General features: G+C 35.8%; 1 protein-coding gene across 5 annotated transcripts in view; it reads right to left on the bottom strand.

Moving 5' to 3' along the window:
- The window catches only part of LOC149410780 (uncharacterized), a 112,909-nt gene that overhangs the window by 60,076 nt on the left and 25,983 nt on the right, over positions 1–26,850 (bottom strand). For all 5 annotated transcript variants that reach the window (XM_089648124.1, XM_089648128.1, XM_089648126.1 and 2 more), the window contains exons 2-4: positions 6,501–7,483; positions 2,361–2,501; positions 574–1,196 (exon numbers count right to left, since the gene is read on the bottom strand). In XM_089648124.1, coding sequence (XP_089504250.1) covers positions 574–1,196; positions 2,361–2,501; positions 6,501–6,799 — 1,063 coding nt within the window. In that variant the 5' untranslated portion in view covers positions 6,800–7,483. The remainder of the gene's footprint in view (positions 1–573; positions 1,197–2,360; positions 2,502–6,500; positions 7,484–26,850) is intronic.

Genomic DNA, 26,850 nt, shown 5'->3' with positions numbered 1-26,850 from the left:
CATTTTCTTAACGCATATTTTTATAGGCTGCTATCTTTATGTATTTCTCTAGATGCGAGTGAATCTTTTTCTGTTTCAAATTTTCATTTGAGAGTCGCTAACATTGTCTTCCATGATTAAATATTCCAATTTGAGGTTATACTCATTAAGTTATTCCAAAAATAAAAGAAGTTTTTGAATGACTAAGGATGGGTTGTTTCAGAGAATTTGAACGATTCTTTAAATTCATAGTTAATTTTCAAGTTCTGTTTTTATTTCAGTTCTGTGAAGCAACTGGCCCATGATGATAGAAAAACAGAATTTCACAGAACTTGAAAACTAATGTTTAAATTTGATGAATTGTTAAAATTCTATGAAACAACCTGTATTGAGAATTATTTTGAAACTGTATGTACAGGGTGTCTGGGTGATTCTACATAATAAAGACCTTTTTCATGATAAAGAGATTTCGAAACCTCAGAACCCATTCTAATTTTCACATAATACTATTTGTCGTTATAAGATAATGGGGGGAAAGATTAACACAGGATGGACACTTGGATGGACGTTGAAATAAAAAGTAAATATACTAACCGAGAATCAAAGCGCCGCAAGTCTTACTGACTGGCCTCTGCTCCAGACAATGGGCCAACTTCTGAAAAGCCCACTCCCGACAGTAGAACTTCCGCTTCTCCCCGGAGGCTGCCGACCCGATCTTATTGGCCGAGTTGGACTTCTTCATAGAGTGCACACGATTCCCTGCGTCGGGGACAAACACCTCGGCCGGCATACTCCCCCTGAGACCTCCTTCATTCTCGTAGATTGCGTCTCGTCCGGCGCCAAAATCACGCACATTCTCACGTGTCAGTTTGGATGCCTCTCTCGATGACGATTTAGAAGTCTGCTCCCTCAACGAATGACTGCTTATCTCTCTGCTGGTCATGCGTCTTTCTTCCTTATTCGATATCTTTACGTCTTTTGGTTCGTGGCAAGTCGATAAGGAATTCTTGGAGTTTTCTTTGTGGAGGTGTTCGCGGATGGATTCGAAGGCCTCGCGGTTGATGGTGTCGCGTTCGCGGTACGGTGGGGGGGCGTCCTTTGGGATATAGTCCCGCTGCTGGGCCTCGCGGTACGGGTTGATGAGGCCTATGAACTCCGTGGGGGTGCGGTCAAAAGTGTTGGAGCGAGCGGCAGCAGCCTCATTCAGGGAGAGAGATCTGGAATGAGAAAATAATAACTTCAGTCAGTAACTTTTTACTCAATGTCAGTTACACTCTCGAGTGAGTGTGTAATTTATTTTAAACATTAGAATTTTAACCTTTGCAAAATTTTAATACTGACAGACATATGTCATATTTTATTTATTTATTTAGTACAGGATAATATACATATTATAGATTTGTAAAAGGTTTTGTCTGTCCAACTACATGGGAGTTATTCCCGTTTTAGAACAATCAAAATTTGGATGAATTGTGTATGATAGGTACATATATGTACTTAATAATAAAGGACTGAATTCCATAAGTCTATACTTAAGTTATAGGGCGCACAGTTTACAACCGCAGTGTGCAAGCAGGAACAACGACAAAGATACAGGACTTACTGAGGTCTGCAAAGACTAAGTTTCCTCTGGAAACAGATGGAGTGTATAAACTCAGCTGTTCCGGATGTGACAAGGTCTATGTAGGCCAGACAGAGCGGACTATCTCCAAAAGGATTTCAGAACACTTCAGAGCTTGTAAACTCGGCCACCCTGACAAATCGGCAATTGCCGAGCATTTGATTGACACCGGGCATTACTTTGGAATTGTTCCTGAAGTCCTGGGGAGACCCAAAACTTATAGAGCACGGCTGATTACGGAGGCCATTGAAATTCATAAAAATCCTGTAAACATTAATAGAGACGATGGAGCTAAGCTCAATAGTTCCTGGTATCCGGTAATTGACGGCTACACCAGAGCTAAACGAAGAAAACTACTTTAAATTTAAAAAAAAAAAAAAAAAATGATACGTTAATGTAAGCTCAGAGGGTTGGAGCAGGCAACCCAGGTATCACAACCTCATACATAAGCTCACATTTCACCACAACCTCAAATAACACATCTGCCCTGATGATGGACACTGCAATGCTGTCCGAAACGTTGGCTAAAGAAGGAGTTAGCGCAACACGGCATAACACCCCAAAAACAAATAACAAAAATACTTTTGGCCGTGAAAATCTTAAATCATATTTGAAGATTCATATGGTTGCGCCAACATACTTATTAAATTTTAAATTTGTAATGTTTAAGAAATTTTATTAAAAACATATTATGTAGTAATTATTAGTTTATCCGACTCTTTAGATGTTGCAAGGCTATCGCCGGGTGGGCAGTGTTTACCTCAGGTTGATCCTGTGCTCGGCCTGCCTGACGTGGGTGGCCTGACGCTCCCTCCGCGCCTGTCGGGTGCCCTGCTCCGTGCGCCCCGACCCCAGTTCTCTGGCACTGCGTCTCGCCGACTCGCGGGCAAACTTCTCCACCCTAAAAACATCACAAAATAAATACTAATACATCTATCAATATCAAGAGTGTTTGGAGGCCTAAGCTAAGATGCTGATAGGGGAAACGTTGCAGTTTTACATATAAGCACTCGAGCAATGTAGCTACCCAAATTTAGGTAGAACCGCTAATGCCCTTGAGCGAAAGCCACCCAAATTTAGGTAGAACCCCTAATGTCCTTGAGTAAAAACTACTCAAATTCTGATTCAACCGCTTATGCCCTTGAGCACTATCGTACGTGTATTATTGGATATTACAGTGTAGTCTAAATTGCCTTTATGAATTGTGTTCTATAATTTGAACGGTGACCGGGTATGTCATCAAAATGACAATTCAACACACCTCCAAAAAGTGATATAAAGTCATGAAAAGTGATGAAACAAAAACTAGGTTAAATAGGTTACATAGGTTACTATTAAACCTAGTTTTTGTTTCATGACTTTTAATGACTATATCACTTTTTCATTTTGATGAAATATCATGGAACCACATTGAACATCTGTTTACCGTTGGCGGTCTGTGACTTTTCAGTGAGCTAGGGTAGTAAGATTGAAAAATATAACATTGATATTGTAGCTTTTGGTTCAAAAATTTCATTTTTTGTATAAAGATTTTCAGGATGCAACAAAATTGAATTTTTGAAAAAAAACAACAACAAAAAATTAGCTACAACATCATTAATAATTAATTTACACATCTTATCACTCTAGCTCACTGAAAAGCCACAGACGCTACTGCTATTTACATGTTAAAAATAGGATTTTTTCATGTCGGTTACTATAGACTCTTCCAGTGGACCACAGCTTACAGAAATAATAGTATTTTATTGTCACAAGTAAGTACAGCATTCACAAATTTATTGAATTAACGATTTAATTTTTTTTTTTTATAAAATAAGTTTATGTAAGTTTAATCAGTAAGCAGTTTATGTTATTAATATTCTGAGGTATGATTTCTAGAATGAGCGCGGCCGAATCCAAAATCGAAAGCCCGGAAATCGCTCAAAGCATTTTTTTTAAATGTACAGCGGGAAACCAATAAAAGCGGAGGTATTTATTTTTATTTATACACCTAAAGGTGGCCATAACTCTTGCAAGGGTTTTCACCTGCTTTCCCATCGCTTTCATAAGGTATCACAATCATAGGGCAATTAATTCAACCCCTCAGGCATCGAGCATATTCTGTCAGAAGGTAGGATATTTCCGCTTTGCAATGAAATCCAAATAAATGGAATAATTTTGAATGTATCCGAAAACTAACACATTGTTTTTGAAAAGTGATGAAATACACTTTCATATAGTTTTTAAAATATTAAAAATTTTATATAAACAAAAAAAAAAACACTCACGTTTTTTCGTCTAAACACTGAATCTTTGGTTTCATAGAGGTGTACATTTTAATTCTTCTGTGGTTAATTTCTAGATTTGAATATAAAGCGTGGTGTTTTCTTTTTCTAACAGCATTTAGATTATTTTTCTAATCATGAGAGTAAGAGAGACACAACCATAGGAGCTGTTACAAAAGCGAATTCCATTACTGTAATAATAACGCATGGCAAGCACATTTTTTAGACTTTCTTGCAAGTTTGCGGTATCTCTTTGTTGTGTGACTCTTTTTTGACATATTATTCAATTTATAGTTTTCTCAGTTAGTTTACTGAACTTCAAATAATTTATCCTAGAATTGGAGAAAAAGTCAATAGATATTGCATATTAATAATTAAAATAAGATATATTTATCTAAGACACTGTCCAGATTGCATTTAGTTCGAGTTGAATCTTGCGATCATACATAAAGATAGCAGCCAATAAAAATGTGCGGTGAGAAAATGAAGACAATGTTGGTAGTTCATATTCGAAGTATGGATACAGTTAAGATATGACCGAAGGAGATAGGGTCCCATTAGCTCAGTTGGTAGAGCGGTCAAAAAGAATTCTGACTGGTCACCCAGGTGGAAAGAGAAAAGTGGGGAGACCCAGACTGAGGTGGGAAGTTGAGGTAAGAGGGGATGCAGCACAGCTTCTCCAGGTGACAAACTGGAAGTCAGCCGCTGAGGACAGGAGGAGTTGGAGGCGACTGTTGCAGGAGGCCAAAGCTCGATATGGGCTGTAGCGCCATCGAAGAAGAAGAAGGTAAAGCGGTGCCCCGGCAAGAGTTCAAGTCCTAGATGTGACCGTATCTTTTTCTGTTTCAAATTTTCGTTTAGGAATCGCTAATATTGTCTTCAATAATTAAATAATATTTTATAATGCGGGGATTCTGGCCATTTCTTGATTATCCAACCATATCGAAAAATAATATTTACAATAATTGTAAGAATACACTAAATTTAGTTTTGATTCGTAGCAAGTTTAAAAAAAAAACTATTTTTAAAGCCTGAAGGAAAGAGAATATCCGAAAATGACTAGATAATAATAAATAAATGCTAATTTCAAAAGAATTTTGTTTCAAAAACTTGTGAGGAATTTGAAAATCTCTTTATCTCTTGTGGTTTTTAGAATATTATGCATTGACAACTCTGGTTCACATTCACATTTGAACCAATGAAAATATTTCGATGCAGGTTTTTAAATACGGATGCATTTTTGCACTTTGGTTCAATACAATAACATTAGTAACTAGATGTTAACATTTTAGCTAGAGTTCGTGGAAGTTAAAAATGGGATATCTAAAGGATGAAAAATGTTGACTCCTACACAAAATAAAGCACTGGTTAAAAAACAAAGGCTTTATGAGACTAGTCATGGGTGACGTACGTAGATTCAATGTTTTTCAGGGAGAAATTAAAGCATTGAAAAATATTTTGACTAAATATAAAAATAAAAATATATGCAGGTATAAGTTCGAAGGTTATTATGGACTGCAGTTCCTCATTTTTGCTCGAAGTTCGACAGAAAATACAATTTGACTGAGCATTTTGGTTGTATATGTATGGTGCCTTTTGTCAAGCTGTTCGAGAGCGTGTGGAAGCAACAACGAGAATGGTTCTTTGGGGATGGTAGCGAAGAGACGAATGAAAGAGGTTATAGCACTGTGGCTTTATTGAAGTAGTCAGACTACACAGAGTCCTAATAAAGTAGCCAATGTGGTAGTAGTTTGTTGCTGACGATGAATTACTCAGGACCGATGCTCGGCGCAGTTGGTGGACGTGATCGGTGGCGAATTCCCCAGGCCGAAGCGCGACACCCTGGCGGTGGAGATAGTCGACGGCGAATCCTCCAGGCCGATGGCCGATGTCGCAAGGCCTAGGCACAGGCCGGCAAATATGTCGCAGGGCCAAGACGCAGGCCGGCGAAGTGGTCGCTAGGCCTAAGCACAATTCCGAGTTCCCACAGTGTACACTGACTGAACGACTAAACAAACACTGCCCGGTAGAGTTGCATGAATCTGCTTATATAGAACCGCATGCATCTCGTAAAGACGGGAATGTTCCAGACTTGTAACTTGAACCTGTCGCCGGGCTGTCTAGAAATATTAATGCTGCGTACGTGTTTCCTTATCAACTGCTAAAAGGTTCCAGATGCAAGAGTATGTGATGGCGTTAGCTCCTGGATAAAGTGCAGTGACTGTACGTGTAAGTGCAGTGACAGTCAACATGTTCGATTGAGCCAGACTGTTGTGCATGAATATACATGTGTACATAGCTTAAAATGCCGTTAGTTTACGTAATACTTTATTGTGATAACTTTTAAGTCAATTAAGTTAAGCGTGACACGGTTAAAATTGCAGTTGGTGACATGGCTACTGTATATTGTGAGGATGAGGAAAAATTAATGGAATTAAATTTTAAAAGTTTATACATATTAGTTTCGCCTTTGACCGCCTGCAAAGTTATCCTTGTCAAGGTGTAACTAAAAGTGGAATCTTATCATAATGCCAAATTGATAAAAGTATACCTTTCTCCAAAAATGAATAAAAATAAATCATTCCTTAATCATAAAAGCCGTATATAAAATGACAAATATAAACATTGTTTCTTACCTGGAATAGGCTTCATTCTGGTTAGCAGTCCCACCAAAGTTGCCCCCGTGATTGTGATTCAACGGGTCAAAGTTGGGATCGGTGACTCCGGGCTGCGGGGTGCGGGGATCGTAGCGCAGACTGGAGAAGACGCGGGGCGAGTGCGGGGACACGACGGCAGTGGCCCCTGCCCCCGCTACCTGCTGCAGGCCCCCCCCCGGCTGCGGGGCGGCAGTGGACCGGGCCCCCCGCGAGTGCCCGTCCTTCTTGGGGAGCACCTGGCTGTAGATGGGCACTTGCGGCTGATTCGCGGACATCATCGGAGATATCTTAGCATTCTACCAAAGCGACGGAAAAACACATTCTAACGGAGAATAAGTAAGATTTTTAGCTCAGTTTAGATGGCCGAAACAAGCAGTAAATCTCTTTTTCAAAACTCTCTCTAATACCACTTTTCACATTAAATCCTTCAAAGTATTATTGCGTTAATTTCTTTGAAATAATATTACATATGAGTATTACTTTTATTAATCTCAAGAAAAAGATTTATTTTTATAAGACAGCAATCAGAATCGACACACAAAGGACATTATTTTAAAAGTAAAAACACAGTCTACAAACTTTGGAATATGGTTTAGAAAAATCATTTAAACAAAATACAAAAAAGAATGAATTATTATTACAATACCTTTTATTATTAGGTTATATTAATATTATTATTTAAATATTTTGACTTTCGATTGATTATTATTTAATCAGTAACATTAGGCTCTGAGTTAAATTATTATAAGTCCGTTGAGTTTGTGTAGGCAGTTATTGTCAGGTGAGTGTGGAGATGCGAACGTTTCAACGTTAGTACGGAGCGAGTTGTGGCCTCCTATGGATTCAGCTTCCTCCATTACTCGGGCTAATCTTCAGTGCCCCGGGATGATGTGAGACGAGGAGTTTGAGGAGTTTCATCCGTCAGGTGATTGAAATCAATAAACGACTGCATCTTCAGAGATCTGGAACAAAAAACCAATTATAAATTTTATATAAGGAACACTTAGATGGTTTGGGCATGTTGAACGTACGCACAAAGATAGGAATGTAAGGTGGATATAACATATTTGTGTACATGGTGTCTGGAAATTCGCATCATCACATTTGGAGTTGATTCTGTAGTATGTATAACTTTTTTGGTTTAACCTTTCATTTTAGAATTTTTTGAGTCAAATTTGAATAAAATGAGCCGCCAGAGGGTTAATATTAGCTGTTGAGATGGGAAGGCTGACAGAGATATTGAAAGAAGGGTAAATGCAGGTAATTCCGTTAATGGAGGACTGAACGCAGTTGGCGCTAACAAAAAATTGTCCAAAGAAGCGAAGTTAGCAGTCCACAACGGAGTGCTGGTACCTACCTTGATGTATGGAAGTGAGGCATGGAACTGGCAAAGAAAGGATGAAAGTAGATTAAATTCTGTTGAAATGAGATCCCTGAGGCGTATGTGTGGTAAAACCATGTTTGATCGTGTGAGGAATGTGGAGATCCGCAAAGAGTGCAAGGCTGATGTAAGCGTAATGAGTAAGATTAAGAAAGGGACGCTTAGATGGTTTGGGCATGTAGAGCGAATGAGCGAAGATAGGAGTGTAAGGAGGATATATGATGCAAATGCGAATTGTAGCAGAAGTCGGGGACGCCCGAGGAAGACATGGCACGATCAAGTAAATCAGATACTCGAGTCGGGCCATGTCAAGAGTCAGAATAATAGAAGAGTATGTATGAATGTGAATGAGGCAAGAAGTGTGTGCCAAGACCGAGTTGTTTGGCGGTCCATCCTCTCTGCCTACCCCTGCGAGGAAACAGCGTGATGGTTAGTTAGTTAGTTAGTCTTTTAAAATCCGTCAAAGCATAGATCTTGGCTCCAAAAGTTTTTTTAACCTTTTAGTTGCCAAAAAAAATATTAAATTTTTTTGTAAAAATTTAAATGCACGGATCAAAAAATAGGAGGTTTTATTGAGTTTTCTATGTTATGCAGATTTACGAGATTCACTATATAAAATATTGAACATAAAAAACATTATGGCGAATTTAAGTATAGTAATGGTATTTCTTAGTAAGATATCCTATGCTGAGGCTAAAGAATTAAATAAATTTATTTGTCTTTTCATTGACCTCTTTCAGTGAATAATAAAAGAAGTCGGGGAGGCCCAAGGAAAACACGACACGATCGAGTGAATCAAATACTTGAGTCGGGCCATTTCTAGAGTCAGAATGACAGAAGACTATGTATGAATGTGAATGAAGCAAGAATTGTGTGCAAGACAGATCTGTGTGGCGGTCCATCCTTTCTGACTACCCCTGCGGAGAAATGGTCGATGGTTAGTTAGGTTAGAAATTTTATACAGCCTTTTAAATACTGTTAACACGACACCCCCACAAATGCGGGTATGAGGGGTGACCCTCAAACCGCTGGGTCAGTAGCCAAGGAACTTACCACTCGGCTATGAAGTCCTCACATCACCCTAATTAACACATATTTGCCTCTCCAGGGATATTGTTCACTTAGCGGTTTACGAGTCATAAAAATGGAGTGCATTTTTTTTTAAACAATATTTAACATGTGCTCAAGCTCCAAGCAACAAAGACTAAGAATACACATGTGCTAATTTCAGTGATGACTCACCGCTATTAATTGATTGGGTTTTCTTATCTTCACTTCGAGCTAAGATAAGAAAATCCAATCAATGAACTAAGCTTCGAAATATAGATACTGACAAAAAAAAAAGCCATCATATTTTTTTACACATTCTTCAATAGGGAAAGACGAAAATTTCTAGTAAAAGTATTGAAACCGGGCAGGAAAACTAGTACCGATGTACTACACCAGTATTGTAATATGTATAATCTTTTTGGATGTTGATAAAATTCATAATTTCAGTTGGATATTAAAATTCAGTAAGTTTAAGAGGAACAACTCTTTCATAGAAAACTTAAATTTGGATTAGAGGCAAAAATACCCAACCAAACTGAATAATTATTCTTTTAATCAAAAGGTATAGAAAACATCTAATACGGATTACGTGCTACTTTTTTTATTCATGTTTTAAATTATAACATATAGGTAGAGATGGCAAAATTTCGTTTTAACTAAAAACGCGAAAAAATATTTGTGTTTCGAAAATGGGGCATTTATAAGTTTTCTTTGCGTTTCAAGGCATTTGAAAGTGTTTCCAGTGATTTCTATTTCGCGAATTAACGCGAAAAACGTGATTTTGGCCGTATTTCAGCTAAATTATTCTATTTAGCGAAATAGGCGCGAATTTCTCGAAAATACCGGGTATTAAAATAATATGTGAGAATTTCAAAAAATCGATATTTACATTACGATTTTTTATAATTTTGTTACTATTTTATGTGTAAATATTTAATATTTTTGTACTGTAGGCTAAAATTGCTTTTTGACATTACACAAATTGTGCGAAATAAATGACGCCTATTGATGTTAATCGCAATCTGCATTTGTTGTGTTTGTGTTCGACCCGTACTTAGAGTTTCCTTCCTTATTCATTTAATATTAAAATTAATTATTTATAATCTTTCAGATGGATGGAATACTTGCAAATGAAGGTTAAACATATATTTTAACAAAAATACTTAAAATATGCGCTTAAAGCATTCAGGAAATATATTTTTTTCTATTTTGCTACAAAAAAGCTAAATTATGCCTCAAAATGCTATAAAACGCTAAATTCCCAATTGTTAATGCTAAAAAATCTGAAAATTAATGCTAAATTTTGCCATCTCTACATATAGGCCATTAAAAAATAAATTTTCAAGATTTTAGAGGCAAATTTGGCAATTCTTTGCAAGTTAATTATTTTAAAAATATAATTTGCTATATTTACTACGAAAATGTGATGAAATATAAAATAAATATATTTTTTTAAAACAGTTTTAAGGTCGTAAATTCAAATTGAAAACGATCGATTTATGTTCGAACACAAATTTGTACCCAAAAATAAATTGTTTTTACAAATTTTTATTTATTTGTCATTATATTAACACAGTAAGTAGAGCAAAATTATTTTTTTATTACAATTAACTCATAAAAAATGCCAAATTGGATATAAAATCACGAAAAATTGAATTATTTAATGGCCTGGATATCGTAATTTTAAAAACAGATAAAATATAACACATAAATAAAATAGCACATTTCCGCACTAGATATTCGCAATACATTTTGATTAAAATAATAATTATGCAGTTTGGTTGGGTATTTTGGCTTTAAATCACAAATTTAAGTTTAATATGAAAAGACCGCAAATGGAGAAAAATTACTGATGAAAAATATTGCTAATTTATTGAGAATCTCTTCAAATTATTCGTAGTCCGGTTAAAAACGGGACTGCAGGCTCTTAACGAATGAATATTAAAATCATAATATTTTCGCATTTTGTCATTATATATTATCAAGGCATGGAACATGTGTTCCAATATATTAGGAATAATAATAATAATATTTGGATGATTTTTATAGCGCCGTTTTTGTGCAAAATCACCTCAAGGGCGCTGTACAAGTATATAATACATTTCTACAATGATCTATGTTATAAATAAGTACTTATGGAGATAATATACAGTACCATATTTATCTGGTAGGTCACTTGAGATTAACACTTAAATAAAATTAACTAATTATTTATTAGCGAAATTTAGATACAGGATTTAGGACATAATTGGATATAACTGGACTTCCTCTCAGGAATGGTATTATTTAATTTAAGGGTATGACAGCTTGAAAAGGTAAGTTTTTAGTTGAGACGTACTATAAGTTTAACAGGAAATGGCCTACAATCCCATTTTTAATAAGATTACGAATAATTTTGAAGAGATTTTTAATAAATCATTAATACTCATTTTTCTCCGAGCACAGCCGTTCCTCTTAAGTGACCGGCAGAACGTGTAAACAATGCCATGTGTCAGCATGCAGTGAGGGGCTGTCAACTACAGTATGCCAAAAATACTGCCACGACATGTAAATAGCGACCGTTGCACAGTGGGCTGAAAATCGCCTTTCATAGACATAGAGACTTGACTTTTCAAGGGTATTTTTTATGGCTAGAAATGGATTCTGCTGAACATTACTATGCTATAAAATTTCGTATGAAGCAATTGCGTGTACAAATGAAGGAGTTATCATTTTTTTAAGAAAAAATGTATGGCAAAAATACAAATTAATAGTAGAATATCTGTGTGTAAGGATATAATGGCCAACCTTATGATTCCAGAGATAGCCTCATTTTTAATGTCAGTGCCATACAAATTTTTCTTAAAAAAATGATAACTCCTTCATTTGTACACGCAATTGCTTCATACGAAATTTTATAGCATAGTAATGATCAGCAGAATCCATTTGTAGCCAAAAAAAATACCCTTGAAAATTCAAGTCTCTATGTCTATGAAAGGCGATTTTCAGCCCACTGTGCGTTGGGTGAATACCGCTTACTGCTAGCGGCTACCTAATCAAACGGTGGCTCTGTTACCAATAAAATAAACAACCAGGCCTGGGAACAACACACACATGTCCGCAGTTAGAAGACGGTTCAAGAAAAGTGTAATTCTGTCATAATTATTTGTCGCATTGAATTATGACGAGAAAAGAAAAAAAATAATAGTAAAAAATTCGACAATATGTAACGAAAAAAAGCCTCATTTACTGCAAGAAGAGTTTTTAGCGCGAGGTAATTTTCGGCGCCGTAATTAGGTGATTTTATAAGATAAACGTATCTACGGATGTACAATATTACTATGTGATATCACGGGGTTAATGTTCGCAATAAAATCAGATTTAAATCTGATAATGCTATGACTTTTCAAGTAATCTTAAAGATGATCTGTTAATTACCGGATTTTCGTCAATTTTTATAAGTTGGGTAATTGAAAAAACTGGATTTTTACGTAATATCCAGACAAGAAAATTAGGAGCCGAAAAATGGACTTGTAAACTTCTTCCAAACTTTAGACATTCGTGTAGACAAACATCGACAAGCACATTTACCTGGAGCAGTGCTTCCCAATTAGTAGTACTCTTATGCTACGTATACATATGCGAGCCGAACTGCCGTTTCGCGCCATTTGCGGTTGCTTCGTTCCTTTCCCATAAGTTGAGGTTCAGGGCCTTGATTCTCGAAGACGTCATTCCACTCGAACAACGAGTGGTTCGAACCACTCGATCGAGTGGAATGACTTGACTTTTGGCGTAAGCATGTCCCTTCGACGAGACTCGAGAATAAGAACTTCGACCAATGTATGTACATTCGACGGCGATTGCGAGCGGCCTGGATTGGAGAATCGGTACACAGCTCGGCAGTTCGGCTGGCGTATGTATACGTAGCATTATATATTACACAACGTCAGTTTAACTTTGAAACTTGGCAACCTGCTCCACACAATTGGTTAAAAGGAAATTTTGTAGAATGTTCAATTTCATCGAAAATAGAAAAGATCGAATATTCCAGAAAACTTAGTTGAAATTTATCGATTCTAGTAGTTCTTTATTTTTTTCTATATATTTTCGATTCTAGTATTTTTTACATTAAATTTAACCACACACAGGAGGCCCTGTGGAAAATAATTTCCCTCGGAGCCTACGTCAACTTTTGGGATGCTGTGAGGAGGGTATTTTTTAAGGAAAGAAAGGAGAAGTTCTGGAAAGGTAAAAGGTATGAGGGTTGGGTAAGAATCTAATGATCAGTGTGCCCAGGAGTGACCGACATATGAATATATCCCTCCCACTGCGGCTGAAGGCGATGGATCGAAAGCCCAGTTGGAGAGCTCAAAGGGTCTCCCCAAACCAGCCTCTCCCGATCCGGCACGCCACGCAGCTGGTGGTTCGGTTGTGTCGGCACATTTAAAAATAAAAATGCGTGGGAAATATAAAAAATTATAATTAGCAGACTAATCGCAAATACATCGACACGTGCCAATATGTCAATATTCCCACTGAACACGTAAACCCTAGAAGTGTGATCTATAATACCCATTTGAAATAAAATTAATGCTTATTTACAAAAGCCATGTAGACACAAATCAATAATCCATCAAAATTTAAAATTCAAGTTCTATTGAAAATTCCATTCAAGTTCTGTTATTATTTAATCACGGGTCGATTTCATTGATAAGTCGGGATTTATTTCAGTGCAGAAATTCCGGTACTAACTACCACATGTATTCCTCATTGCCCAGAATACTTATACAGGGAAATAATTATACCGAGTCAGTGGAAACTAACTAACTAACCATCACGCCGTTCCCGCGCAGGGGTAGGCAGAGAGGACGGACCGCCAAACAACTCGGTCTTGGCACACTCTCCTTGCCTCATTCACATTCATACATACACTTATATTATTCTGACTCTTGACATTGCCCGACTCGAGTATCTGATTCACTTGGTCGTGCCACGTCTTCCTCGGGCGTCCCCGACTGCTACCATTCGCATTTGCATCATATATCCTCCATATGTCAGTGGACATCTCTATTTTATCACTCAACAAATACAAAAGATTGTTACTGAGGCAGTTTGGTTATATATGTACTGTATTAATGTACATATAATTTTTACTATTCGTATGTAAAAGGGCGTCAATAAATAAATTAATAACATAACGTCATCAGAGCTTCCACAGAACTTGAATATTAAATTTGATGAATGGGGTGTTGATGCAACTATATGCATCTCTCTTTAGCATGTTCCCGCATTCCCCCACCCAACCTGTTCCTGTCTGAAGTATGGAGTATCTACATTAGTGACAATTGCAACAATTTATTTATACCTGACCAGTCTGTTCAGAAAAGACCAGATGTAAGTCAAAATCCCTTACCAATTCTAAATTACTGTTATCCAGCAAAACCCAAGTAGTTGTGTCAATTTGAAAAGATATAATATTGCAGTCCACCACAAACTGATTCGCATACTACGAATACAGTGATTTGTTTTGGGGGTATTATGCCGTGTTGCGCTACCTCCTTCTTTAGCCGACGTTTCGGACAGCATTGCAGTGTCCATCATCAGGGCAGATGTGTAAACTTGATTACACATACAATAATACTTTTGGCCGTGAGAATCTCAAATAATACCAGCTATGAAAATAAAATAAACCTTAGAGTTACGGGCACCTAGAAATACCCCCAACACGACTCTATCGGCTTATCTCTCCAGTGAACAATTTACATAAGACCTTTGACTCCTAGGCCCCAGAGAGATCAATCAAATTGATTAAGTTTTTATTTTATTGAAATAACTTATTTTAATAACTGTAATACATCATTGAAGAAGAAGATGATACTTATTAATCTAAGCAAAACATGAAACAGAACAAGACATAGAAATTTTTTTTTAAAAGATGAAGTTCTCAACTGGGAATCTAACTCAGGATCTCTGTCTTACCGGGATAACGTCTTTAATCACTCGACCACTGGGACCTAATTATTAAAAATCGGATATGTTTATCTGAGACATTATCTAAGTAACAAATCAATAGTTTATAATTTTGTAATTATTAAAAAATATTGGAAAAAGTAGAAAAATATGAGATCGACAATAATGACGTTTAATAATTGGGTCCCAATGGTCGAATGGTTATGGACATTGTCCCGGCAAGACGAAGAGTTTTTCGACCAATTTCAGCAGAAGTAAGGAAAATTTGAGCTCAATTCAAGCGCAGGGACGCGCTTCTCCAATTCTACAATGATTATTCCAAACGATTCCGGCATTTCCATTTGCTTAATATGTCACGTGTGTCCGAAATAGAAACATGTATATACACGATTCATTACATGGGACGACGCGAGGAAATTTGGATATTTCAAGTGGAAACGATACTAAATTATATTATGACGTATAGGTTATAGCGAGTGGTCGATATTACATACACTGGTTTTGAGTGCGCGCCGAAATAGAAGATGAATGGTGGCGAAAACCCAATTTAAATAGGCTGATATTCTGCCTCTAGTATAGCAAGGACAAAATAATTTACTGACTGAATTATTCTCAGCAAAACAATCGTTTTATTTGTTGTTGAAATCTTGTAATATTAATATAAAACAATCTAACAATGACCGTGAACAATATGTGCATAAAGGTAAACACACACTGGGCCTGCGTACGCAACGTATGCTATGCTACGTTCCCACGTTCAATGAAAATGTTTTGGGCTGTAAGCACCTTAACCTCTCAGGCTAATTTGTTCGCTTTTGGGAACAGCTAACACAATCTCACAGAAATCGTTGCATCTACCTTACTGTAATGGTGAGAAATATGATCTAAACAGTATTAGAAAGAGAAAACACTACGTTTTATATTCAAATCTAGAAGTTAACCACAGCAGAAATAAAATGTACGCCTACAAGAAATTCACAATATCATAAAAACATTAAACTTCGCGAATTATTACTCGTTATTTTTATATGAAACGACAAAAAAATAAGGTGATAATAACGTTTGTAATACATCTGTCTAATAAAATATTCATGTTTTTATTTATGTCGTTATCAGTAATTTTAGTTACAAAAAAATCTAATATGAGCCATTTAAAAAATATATCTTTGCGTTATCAAATCAAATCATTTATTATTAAAAATCTTTATATTATCGCCTATTTTAGCCCTCTGACCCAAATGTGTCGACTGTATAATAAGATTGAGTGTGCTGAAGTAGATATTTTTGTTGATAATTTATATGGAGTCAGAAAAAAAATTGCTATTGTTAAATAATATGTTGCACTGATTATATTATGTATTACTTGCGTCTCTTACTTTTCTGTAATATTTATTTTTATTTGTTTTATATTTTAATCTTTATTTAGGTATGTGAAAAATAATGTGTTTCTTTGTATGTGTATTTGTATGTGTATTTGTATGTTAACTGAGTTTTTATAACTGGATTGTTCTCACGTTAGTGAGATCGTCTGTAAAAACCCAGTATACATAAATAAATAAATCTTTTTTAATATTTCAAAAATTTGATGTTGATTTCTTAAGTGTATTTAAATACAGAAGTATTTAATTTATTAGGATTTTATTGCAAAGTGGTAATACTCCGACCCTCTGATAGAATATGTCTGTCAGAGGCCTGGGGGGTTAAGTGTCTTTCGTACGACGTGAAATTCATCATAATTATTAATTTATATTACATCCCTAAATAGTATAAAATAAAGTCGCTATCCGCATCTGTTCGTTTGTACGCTCAGTTCTTCTCAACTACGGAAGAGATTTTGATTGGGTTGTAACTATCATTTAGAGAATTTATTTCGGAAGGTTTACATATACAAGGTTTTCCAATAAGAGGTGTTATTTTGAATAGCCCGCTATTTCGGTAGATGTTACTTTTGAAGCTGTCATTTTTTGACATTTGACAAATAGAAACTACGCCATTAATAAAATGGAACGATACAAGCTTCAACAACGCATTTAAATTATTAAAATTCACTTGAGTGAATCAAATGCAAATCATCTTTAGTGATGAGGCCCATTTCCACCTCGGTGGCTTCGTCAACAAGCAAAATTGTCGCATCTGGGGCTCGGAAAACCCAAGAGTTATTGTTGAAAAGCCTCTCTATCCTCAACGTGTAACTGTTTGGTGCGGTTTATGGTCCGGCGGACTCATTGGACCTTACTTTTTCGAAAATGAGGCTGGAGCAACAGTTACGGTGAACGGATTGCGCTATCGAGAGATGATTAATGATTTTTTATGGCCGGAATTGGATGGTATTGATCTGGACAACGTTTACTTTCAACGAGACGGCGCTACGTGCCACACAAGCAACGAAACCATTGATCATTTACGATTGAACATCAAAATAACACCTCTTATTGGAAAACCCTGTAGTATAAAATGTGTCTATTTGTGCGCTTAGTTCTAATGAACTACGAAACGGATTTTGATAGGGTTGTAACTATCATTTAGAGAATTTATTCCGGAAGGTTTACATCATAGACATATGAATATTAGTAGACCTGCCCTAAGTGATTAAAAGCGTATTATCCCCACTCCCCATACCGGTTCCATTGGAGCCGGTTGGGCTCGCGTATGGCCTCAAGTGAAATTTGAAAACGTGACGTCATCATTCTTGTGCGAACTATGGTCGAGGCATCATCGGTTCATTTTACGAAATAACACGGCAAAATGTTGACTTGTACTATGAAAACTTGTAAAAATAGATGTGAAAAAGAGAATAAACCCAATTGTCGTATTACATTCCATAAGTAAGCATTATTTTACTTTATTTTAAGCTTATTCACACCGTATTATATGGATCAGTTTTAGAAACATATACTATCACATCACAATGTAGCGATTCTCAAGTGTGCTCATCGTTGTTTACTGGGGTAAGTAAATTATGAAACATTTGTAAAAGTGTCTTAACTAAATACTCTGAAACTAACTACGACTCTGCAAACAGAAGAAATTTACTTTGCCGAATTTGGACTTCGCAAATTAGTTCATAACGTGGCGAGTAATTTGCGCTCCCATGTAAAAATGTCTATTCATTCAAAAGCAGATTTTACTTTTAAGAACTAAATGGTGATATTATAATGCGAGATGTCTATTTACTGTCAGATTGATTTATTGACGAATCACAGTCAGCTTAACCCCCTTCGTTCTTCAACAGTTGATTTTACCCCTCGCCATTATCTTCTCGGCTATTAATTCCTATGTCTGTGGTTTACATATATTTAATACATGCGTATTATATTTGAAGAAAGTAGAGAAAAGTCGAGGTTTTGTAATCAAGTCGTAAAAAATATTTTTTCGGTCACTTACATTGTTAACGCTGGCTAAACCTTATGAGATACATCAAAATAATGTACTACGGAATTGTATATCTTAAAAAGGCCTACAGATAAGTCCGCGATGGTTTATGTTTATCTCCTAAAGATAACCCCCAGCAACGCTGGGTACACGTCAGCTAGTAATAAATAAATGCAAATATGATATATTACGAAACATTAATTTACTGGTTAAATAGTCTCGAGATGCATTACAAGTGAGATTATCATTTTATTTAAATAAAATTGCACACAACGGAATTATGTCCTGTTCTTATAAGGAGTGAAAACTTCCGGAATATTTCTATAGTCACTTAATATAGCAGCTGTAGATCAACAACGGTGACAATTTTTTGAGGCATTGGCCAAGAAAAGAGATTCTTGAGGCGTATATGAGGTCAAAATGACTATGAATGAAATGTGGAGAACCGGCAAAGGGGAATCTTTAATGTTTTTATCACGCAGAGAGGAAAGACTGGGGAAAAGGAGTCGGTAGAATATAAACATCGCCCCGGGAAAACATGGCACGATCGAGTGAATCAAATACATGAATCGAGTCGTGGATGGTGCGTTAAAAATATTGCCAGCCTATCCCCTACACCTCTAATTTTGAAATCGACATCTGTGAACGCAAGTGGCGCCATCTCGGCGCGACAAATAAATGTATTGAATTTCTAGGCATTGGTGAGCGCCGTTCATGTTTCGGAGAAATTTTAATACTATGGTCAACATTTACGCTCTCCACAAATAGATAATTGATGTTCCCAGGTGACGTTTCCTGATGAGCGATATGGAATCCGCTCGCACCACGTGAATTAAGGCGAAGCTTAATGCCAAATCTCTATTTTGATTAATCTTTATAACGAATTGGTGTACATTATAAATACCAAAAAATATGCTTTAGATAAATTGAAGGTTTTCCTATCGCTTCGCTTGAGTAGAATACAAATAAAAAAATATAAATGCAAACTACTAAAAAAAATATTTTTTCAATAGAAATGTATGAACGCATAAAGGAAACAACTTTTAAAAAATACAGTATTATAGCTAAGATTGTCTGTGACAGTTTCACTTGATTAACTTTTTTGCTTTCTTATAAAATTATTTACAAAATAAATAAAAATAAGTTTTTTGGTTGAAATCGAACGTTTCTAAACTCCGTTTGTCAAGCGATTTTAATGCCTATTACCTACGATATAAGGTATACCAAAAATATACACATTTTTGGCTTTTAGCTTCCTCATAACAAAAGACCAAAAATTCGAGTGGGTGAATTTAATTCAATACGTTCATAGCATTACATTAATTACTGTTATTTGCTTTGATTTTTAGTGTTTTTTGGATTGTACGATATTTTGAAAATGCGTTGCTCCAACGCTCCTTAGCGCTAGCCGCACTGGCAAGGGACAGTATGAATGTAAAAGAAGCAAGGAGTACGTTTCAAGAGAGACTTGTGTGTAAAGACAAGTACGACCAAGTAAATCAAATGTCTAAATGAGTAGGTTTATAAATCGAGTCGGAATAAAAGAAGAGTATTATTTATGAAAGAAAGTATGAATGCGAATGAAGCAAGACAGTTATCTCGTTATCTCTAACTAACTAACTAACTTTGACGGTCTCCGTGGTTGAAGGGTAAGGCCCTCGACTAGCAAGCGAGGTCGCGGGTTCGAATCCCGGCATGTCCAAGTAGCTTTAATTTGATTCATTTGTGTTATTTCACAATTTACAATAATATACAGGGTGTATCGGCACGTACCCGACAAACTTTAACCAGCTATTCCTTAGCACATTTGGAGTAAAAAATGTTATGGGCACTTTGCTGTCCGGTAACATTTTTTTTTAATAAAAAATTTATTATTCATATTTTCACCACATGTCACCAATGTTTTATCCTTTGTCGAAGTTTGAAAACCCATCTGGCAATATTTTGTTCGAGTTTCGTTGAATAATGTACGTACGTACCTACGTTGGCGCGCTTTTACAATCACAACGAAATGACACGGCACCATTCGTCTCATTTTTAACTATTATTATTTAGTGTGTACGAAAGAGCGAGGACACTTTTTGACGCACTTGCTAATAACAGCTGTTGAACGCGAGAAACAATGCAAATGACAGTGACGGAGTGTGGATTTTTTATTTATTTTTTGTTTTTAATGGAAAAAAATGTTACCGGACACCAAAGCGCCCATAACATTTTTTACTCCAAATGTGCTGAGGAATAGCTGGTTAAAGTTTGTCGGGTACTTGCCGATACACCCTGTATAGAATATTTGCGGGACGTTCCAGATTGGAAGAAACTCTCAGTATCGCCCTGTTGTAAGACATCGTTCAGAATTGAAACGTTACTTGAAATAGCTTTGGCCGAGTTAAGTGATTAGATCTAAATAACGAGGTATTACTTCCCAACCTTTCTCTTCCCCTCCCCACTACCTCCAGCCTCACAACATACCCCATAAGAGATGCCATAGTCTCACTGGCTCCGGACGGTAGGGAGCAGTTGGAACAAAAAAATTGCGTATAAATGGCGCGATGGTTTTATAAGTTAGTTAGTGATCGGGTAGAAAAAATGGTGGGAGGTTTAATTTACTCCCAATGTAAATCAGGACATTACAGATTGTAGGCTGCCCCCGTAAATTGGCCATAAGTGGGGCCGTAACCAGCTATAACCCAATGAGCACGGAATTAATTCACTTATGGTGAAAAGCTACCCGAGTGCTTTGATTTATAAGGTAATAAACACACTTAGTTACTATACTAAAAGATCGAATCGGAAGTATTATTATTGTAAATGGGACATACTATAATAAAAATTATGATGCCTATTTCCGTACAACATCTGAAGTGGGCAAATTAAGGCGATGCACTACGTAGTAATCTAAAATCATGTTTGAAAATTTGGTCGCCTAGAAATGTTTTAGATGCTTTATTTAAATACTGCGAGTAGAATACATCTTGGCCTTTGAAATAATCCAGTATTTTTTAGATAAATCTTTTTATAAACCCAGAAAAAATAGTGTATAGGCCTATGAAAACTGCTTTAAAGTTTAAAATCTCCTACTTACGAATCAATTTTCGGTTATGGTTTTATTGTATAATGTGGAAAATTAAGTTATTTATAAAATGATCGAAAAACATTTAAATATTTATGCCTGAACATCAACAAAATAAAATAAAAGGCACTTTTTGGCCATGTTTTTTTCTTGCATAAATCAAAACAGGTGTACGGTGTGAAGCGGGAATTTAAGCCTTATCGCCATCTATGTAAGGTGTGTTATTGATAGCGGCTCGATTCAAAATATTACACGACGTAGTGCATCGCCTTAAAGTGATTTTGTGTTTTTGTGTGTGGTTTTGTGTGTGTTTTGTGTATAACTGTTTTAACGTTATACGATTTTAACTTGAAAAAAAAATATAGCTCACCCATAGATGGAACTAGATTAGAATATTAGGTCGTATGTTCAAAATATTAAATCTCCTAAAGTTCTTCATCGATTACTTTGAAATTTTGACACAAAGTTGCATTCGAATAAGCGTGTATTTTTATATACCTGTATCATATAGATGTCTCCTGTGACATTTAACACATCAAGGGTGCTATACAAATATATAATAAATTTCTATGTTTGCATCCTTTCTGCCAGTTCCATGCCTCACTGCTACACATCAGGGTAGGTACCAGCACTCCATTGTGGACTGCTAATGTCGTTCGAATTTATAATATATAATTGCAATGGTATTAGTAGCACAAAAGCTGCTAAACGGGCAGATTTTCAATCCTGATGTTCTGAAAAAATTGTCACTTTATGTCCCCGAAAACTTCACCAGAGCGAGGCAACACAGGCTGTTTATTTTTCCTAGAGGCAGGACCAACCTACCAATGATCATGCGTCTTGGGAGAATGACCCCACTATTACACCTTTCTTCCGAAATTGACATTATTCAATCGAATTTCAATCATTTCAAGAGCGAAATAATAGTATTCTTTAGCACCTTTCATTATTAATGTACCCATTATATTATATAATTAATGTTATAATTAAGCTATTAACTTCAAATTGTGAAATGTAATTGGTTATACATATATGTAAACTGTTTTTCACAATAAAAATAAAAATAAAATAATATTATCTGATTACTGTGATTACGCTCGAAGTTTGACACGAATGTATACGTGCTGTTCCACCACCGAGAGAGTGCCAGCGATGAAATTAGTAACTACAAAAATAATCGTGTAATAATTGTCCTACGACTGAGAACAACACTTATCTAATCTATCTATCTATCTATTATATAAAGAGTAGTGTGCGTGGCGGGCGGGTTCTACAGTTTTAATCCAAAATTAACGGTCAAAGGTACTAAGGTTACTGTCTACATGAGATTTTGAAAAACTACCTCCATCCCATTTTCTCACCCCCTCAAAGCAGAATACAGCTCGGTCAATGCCGGGTGATTCAGCTAGTCTTAATAATAGTCAAGTCTTAGCTAGGCAGAAATCTGCGTGTCTAAAACCGTGAACATGAAATTGGTACGTTTTTTTAGCACATTGGAACATCCTTCTAGAATTTCTGGGTCAACTATTTTCAGCTAGCAACTTCATTTTCATAATGTGCTATGGAGATTTTAAATGTGAAAAATACATTATTAATTTTTTCATAGTGTTTCAATGAAAAAAAATTCACAGTACAGTATTTTTACATTAGGGCCCATGTCATATTTGGGGATGCTGTGTGGAGGATATTTTTGAGGAAAGGAAGGAGTAACCATGGGTCTTGAAGAGACCCATGTTGTAGGATGGAGGAAACAGAGGCCGGAAAATCGTTCCAGAGCCGACCTGTATAACTCAACGAGTCGTATAAACGACCCGTTCTCGTATAGCAAATGTCAACCGTGTACATATACAGGGTGTATCGGCACGTACCCGACAAACTTTAACCAGCTATTTCTTAGCACATTTGGAGTAAAACATGTTATGTCCGGTAACAATTTTTTAAATAAAAAAATTACTATTCATATTTTCACCACATGTCACCACTGTTTTATCCTTTGTCAAAGTTTGAAAACCCATCTGGCAATATTTTATATAGAGTTTCGTTGAATAATGTAAGTAAGTACCTACATTGGGGCGCTTTTACAATCACAACGAAATGGCATGGCACCATTCGTCTCATTTTTAACTATTATTATTTAGTGTGTATGCAAGAGCGAAGACGCTTTTTGACACACTTGCAAATAACAGCTGTTGAACACGAGAAACAATGCCAATGACAGTGACGGAGTGTGGTTTTTTTTTAAAGAAGAAAAATGTTACCTGTCAGCAAAGTGCCAATAACATTTTTTACTCCAAATGTGCTAAGGAATAGCTGGTTAAAGTTTGTCGGGTACGTGCCGATACACCCTGTATATTAGTTGAGGTACACCACTGATATCCCCGTGCATTCTGTCCCCTTTCTTTATAAATAACGCATGTAGAGAGAGGTAACAACGGAGCTCTTAGCAGCAGGAAAACAGTAAAAGAAATAAGCCTCAGTTCCTGATTTCGCCACGGGCATTCTCTCAATGGTCGTAATCTACAAGAAACAACGGAAAAAGTGATTTGAGAACAACATAAAGCGGAAGTCTGCTGACAGAGATAAAATTATAATATTGTTAAAGTTTATAATACCTAATGAACTTCCAAGGGAGTTGAATTGAGTATCATTATCTGGTTGTGAGTCACTTCTGGAGATTAGTACGCTGCCCAGTGGAGGCATTTGACCTCAGAGTATCTACGAGTATTGTCTTCACGGACAGACAATTAAATATCACCATATTATTCTATATCTATTTCGTAATTTACGTATTTTTAAATTCAACAAATTTATTTATTTTTAATTAGTGAAGTTGATAACAAAACAACGATACTACAGAATAGTATCATCCTGGTGAAAAAAAAATACTTTCAAGCCCTGCTGGGCTTTTACATGTTTATTACTAGTGTACCCTGCTGGGCTTTTACATGTTTATTACTAGTGAACCCTGCTGGGCTTTTACATGTTTATTACTAGTGAACCCTGCTGGGCTTTTACATGTTTATTACTAGTGGACCCTGCTGGGCTTTTACATGTTTATTACTAGTGAACCCTGCTGGGCTTTTACATGTTTATTACTAGTGGACCCTGCTGGGCTTTTACATGTTTATTACTAGTGGAACCTGCTGCGCTTTTACATGTTTATTACTAGTGAACCCTGCTGGGCTTTTACATGTTTATTACTAGTGGACCCTGCTGGGCTTTTACATGTTTATTACTAGTGGAACCTGCTGCGCTTTTACATGTTTATTACTAGTGAACCCTGCTGGGCTTTTAATGAAATAATAATAATAATACTTGGATGATTTGTACAGCGCCGTTTTTTGTGAAAAATCACCTCAAAGGCGCTGTACAAATATACAGGGTGTATCGGCACGTACCCGACAAACTTTAACCAGCTATTCCTTAGCATATTTGGAGTAAAAAATCTTATGTGCACTTTGCTGTCCGGTAACGTTTTTTTTTAATAAAAAAATTATTATTCATATTTTCACCACATGTCACCACTGTTTTATCCTTTGTCAAAGTTTGAAAACCCATCTGGCAAATATTTTATTCGAATTCCGTTGAATAATGCACGTGTGTACCTATATTGGCGCTCTTTTACAATCACAACGAAATGGCACGGCACCATTCGTCTCATTTTTAACTATTATTATTTAGTGTGTGCGAAAGAGCGAAGACGCTTTTTGACATACTTGCTTATAACAGCTGTTGAACACGAAACGCAATGCCAATGACAGTGATGTAGTGTGGAAATTTTAAATTTTTTTGTTTTTAATCGAAAAAAAATGCTACCGGACAGCAAAGTGCCCATAACATTTTTTACTCCAAATGTGCTAAGGAATAGCTGGTTAAAGTTTGTCGGGTTAGTGCCGATACACCCTGTATATTAAATTTCTAGAATGATCTATCTTATTAATAACTACAGATTAATCAAATTATTATCAACACATGGCTAACAGATTGCTTCCACCGGTTCGTCGATCACTAATACAAAACTATATGTACAATGCATACTCTACACTACTTGCTTTCTTTTATATTGTATACTTTCTACATTTATTTTAATTTCTTCTATATTTCATATCTCAAACTTGATATATTTTTTTAATATACTTTAAATATATTCAACACCCACAACACGGGCATGTGCCTAGTTGGTGGTCTAAACATTCTTAATAACTGTAATAAACAATGCACTGAATAAAGGAAAATATGAAAAAAAAATATATATATGAAGTGATGTTGCGATTCAATGTATAGTGTTTTTTATTTATATTTTGTACAGGCAGATAAAATACTGCCATTCAGAAACAAAAAGAGGCTTGAAATGGCTTTAGCCGTGTTCAGCACAAAGGATTCCACAAATTGGGGATGCCACAGTAACTGCCTCCGCGCTATCATCATTTAACTTCATATTTTGTAAGCTAATTCAGAGCTAGTGTAAGCAGCAAGTTACTAAGAATCCTTTTACAAAGTTTGACCGCGCAAAAAGGAAATTGATTTTAGTCCAAAAGTTTTTTTGACTCACTGATAAACCTTTTTTTACCTGATATTATGGAAGACTTAATTGTTTTTATATTCCAACAAAATGTCAATTTAATGGTTTACGAGAGTTAAATTTTAATTGAATAAAAAGTAGCAAACATATTCCCAGTCTCGGTCCAATTGGCATCGGGCAGATAATAAAATAAAAAAAGGAAAATTAATCTAAATTTTGGTAGTCACTTTGTGGTTTGACATATTAATTGAAATAAAACAATAACTTTGTTCGTAACCACGAATATGTAAAAAAATTAATACCTAAGGTATTAAAAAAAATTAAAATAAATAACTAAATTTATTTATTAATTAGCTAAAGTCCCGGGTGTTGTACGAGCCTCTTACACAGAGCATTTAGATATCTCATAGACAGTGACCTTCCTCTTATTTTGAAGGTCAAGTGTTCGAAATTTCATTAATCCCGTAATAAAACTGTAGATTTGTATAAAAATCAAATCAACGCCGCCCGCCCTACGCACCACACTTTTCTTAATATAAATGTTCCGGTGACCAGATATGTCATCAAAATGACAACTCAACACACCTCCGAAAAATGATATGAAGTCATGAAAAGTTATGAAACAAAAACTAGGTTAAAAAGGTTACATAGGTATCACTTTTTAAAGTGATATAGAGGTGTTGAATTTTCATTTTAATGAAATATCATGGAACCTTTCTGAATGTATCCGAAAACTAAAAACCGTTTTTGAAAGATGATGAAATACACTTTCAAATTTTACTGTCAGAAATAAGCACAAAATTTTGTAAATTTAAATAGGTTACATAGGTAACTATTAAACCTAATATTTGTTTAATCACTTTTAATGACTCTATATCACTTTGTAAAGGTGAGTTTAATTTTCATTTTGACGAAATATCATGGAACCAAATGTTCCTTAACTCAGTTAAATTGGTGTACATCTTGGAAAGGAACATCAGTATAT

This window comes from Hesperophylax consimilis, chromosome 27 (genome assembly GCF_061612785.1).
Source record: "Hesperophylax consimilis isolate HC1 chromosome 27, BYU_Hcon_1.0, whole genome shotgun sequence".
Lineage (NCBI taxonomy): Eukaryota > Metazoa > Arthropoda > Insecta > Trichoptera > Limnephilidae > Hesperophylax > Hesperophylax consimilis.
The sequence above is the reverse complement of the archived record's forward strand: the minus strand, read 5'-3'. Positions and strand labels throughout refer to the sequence as shown.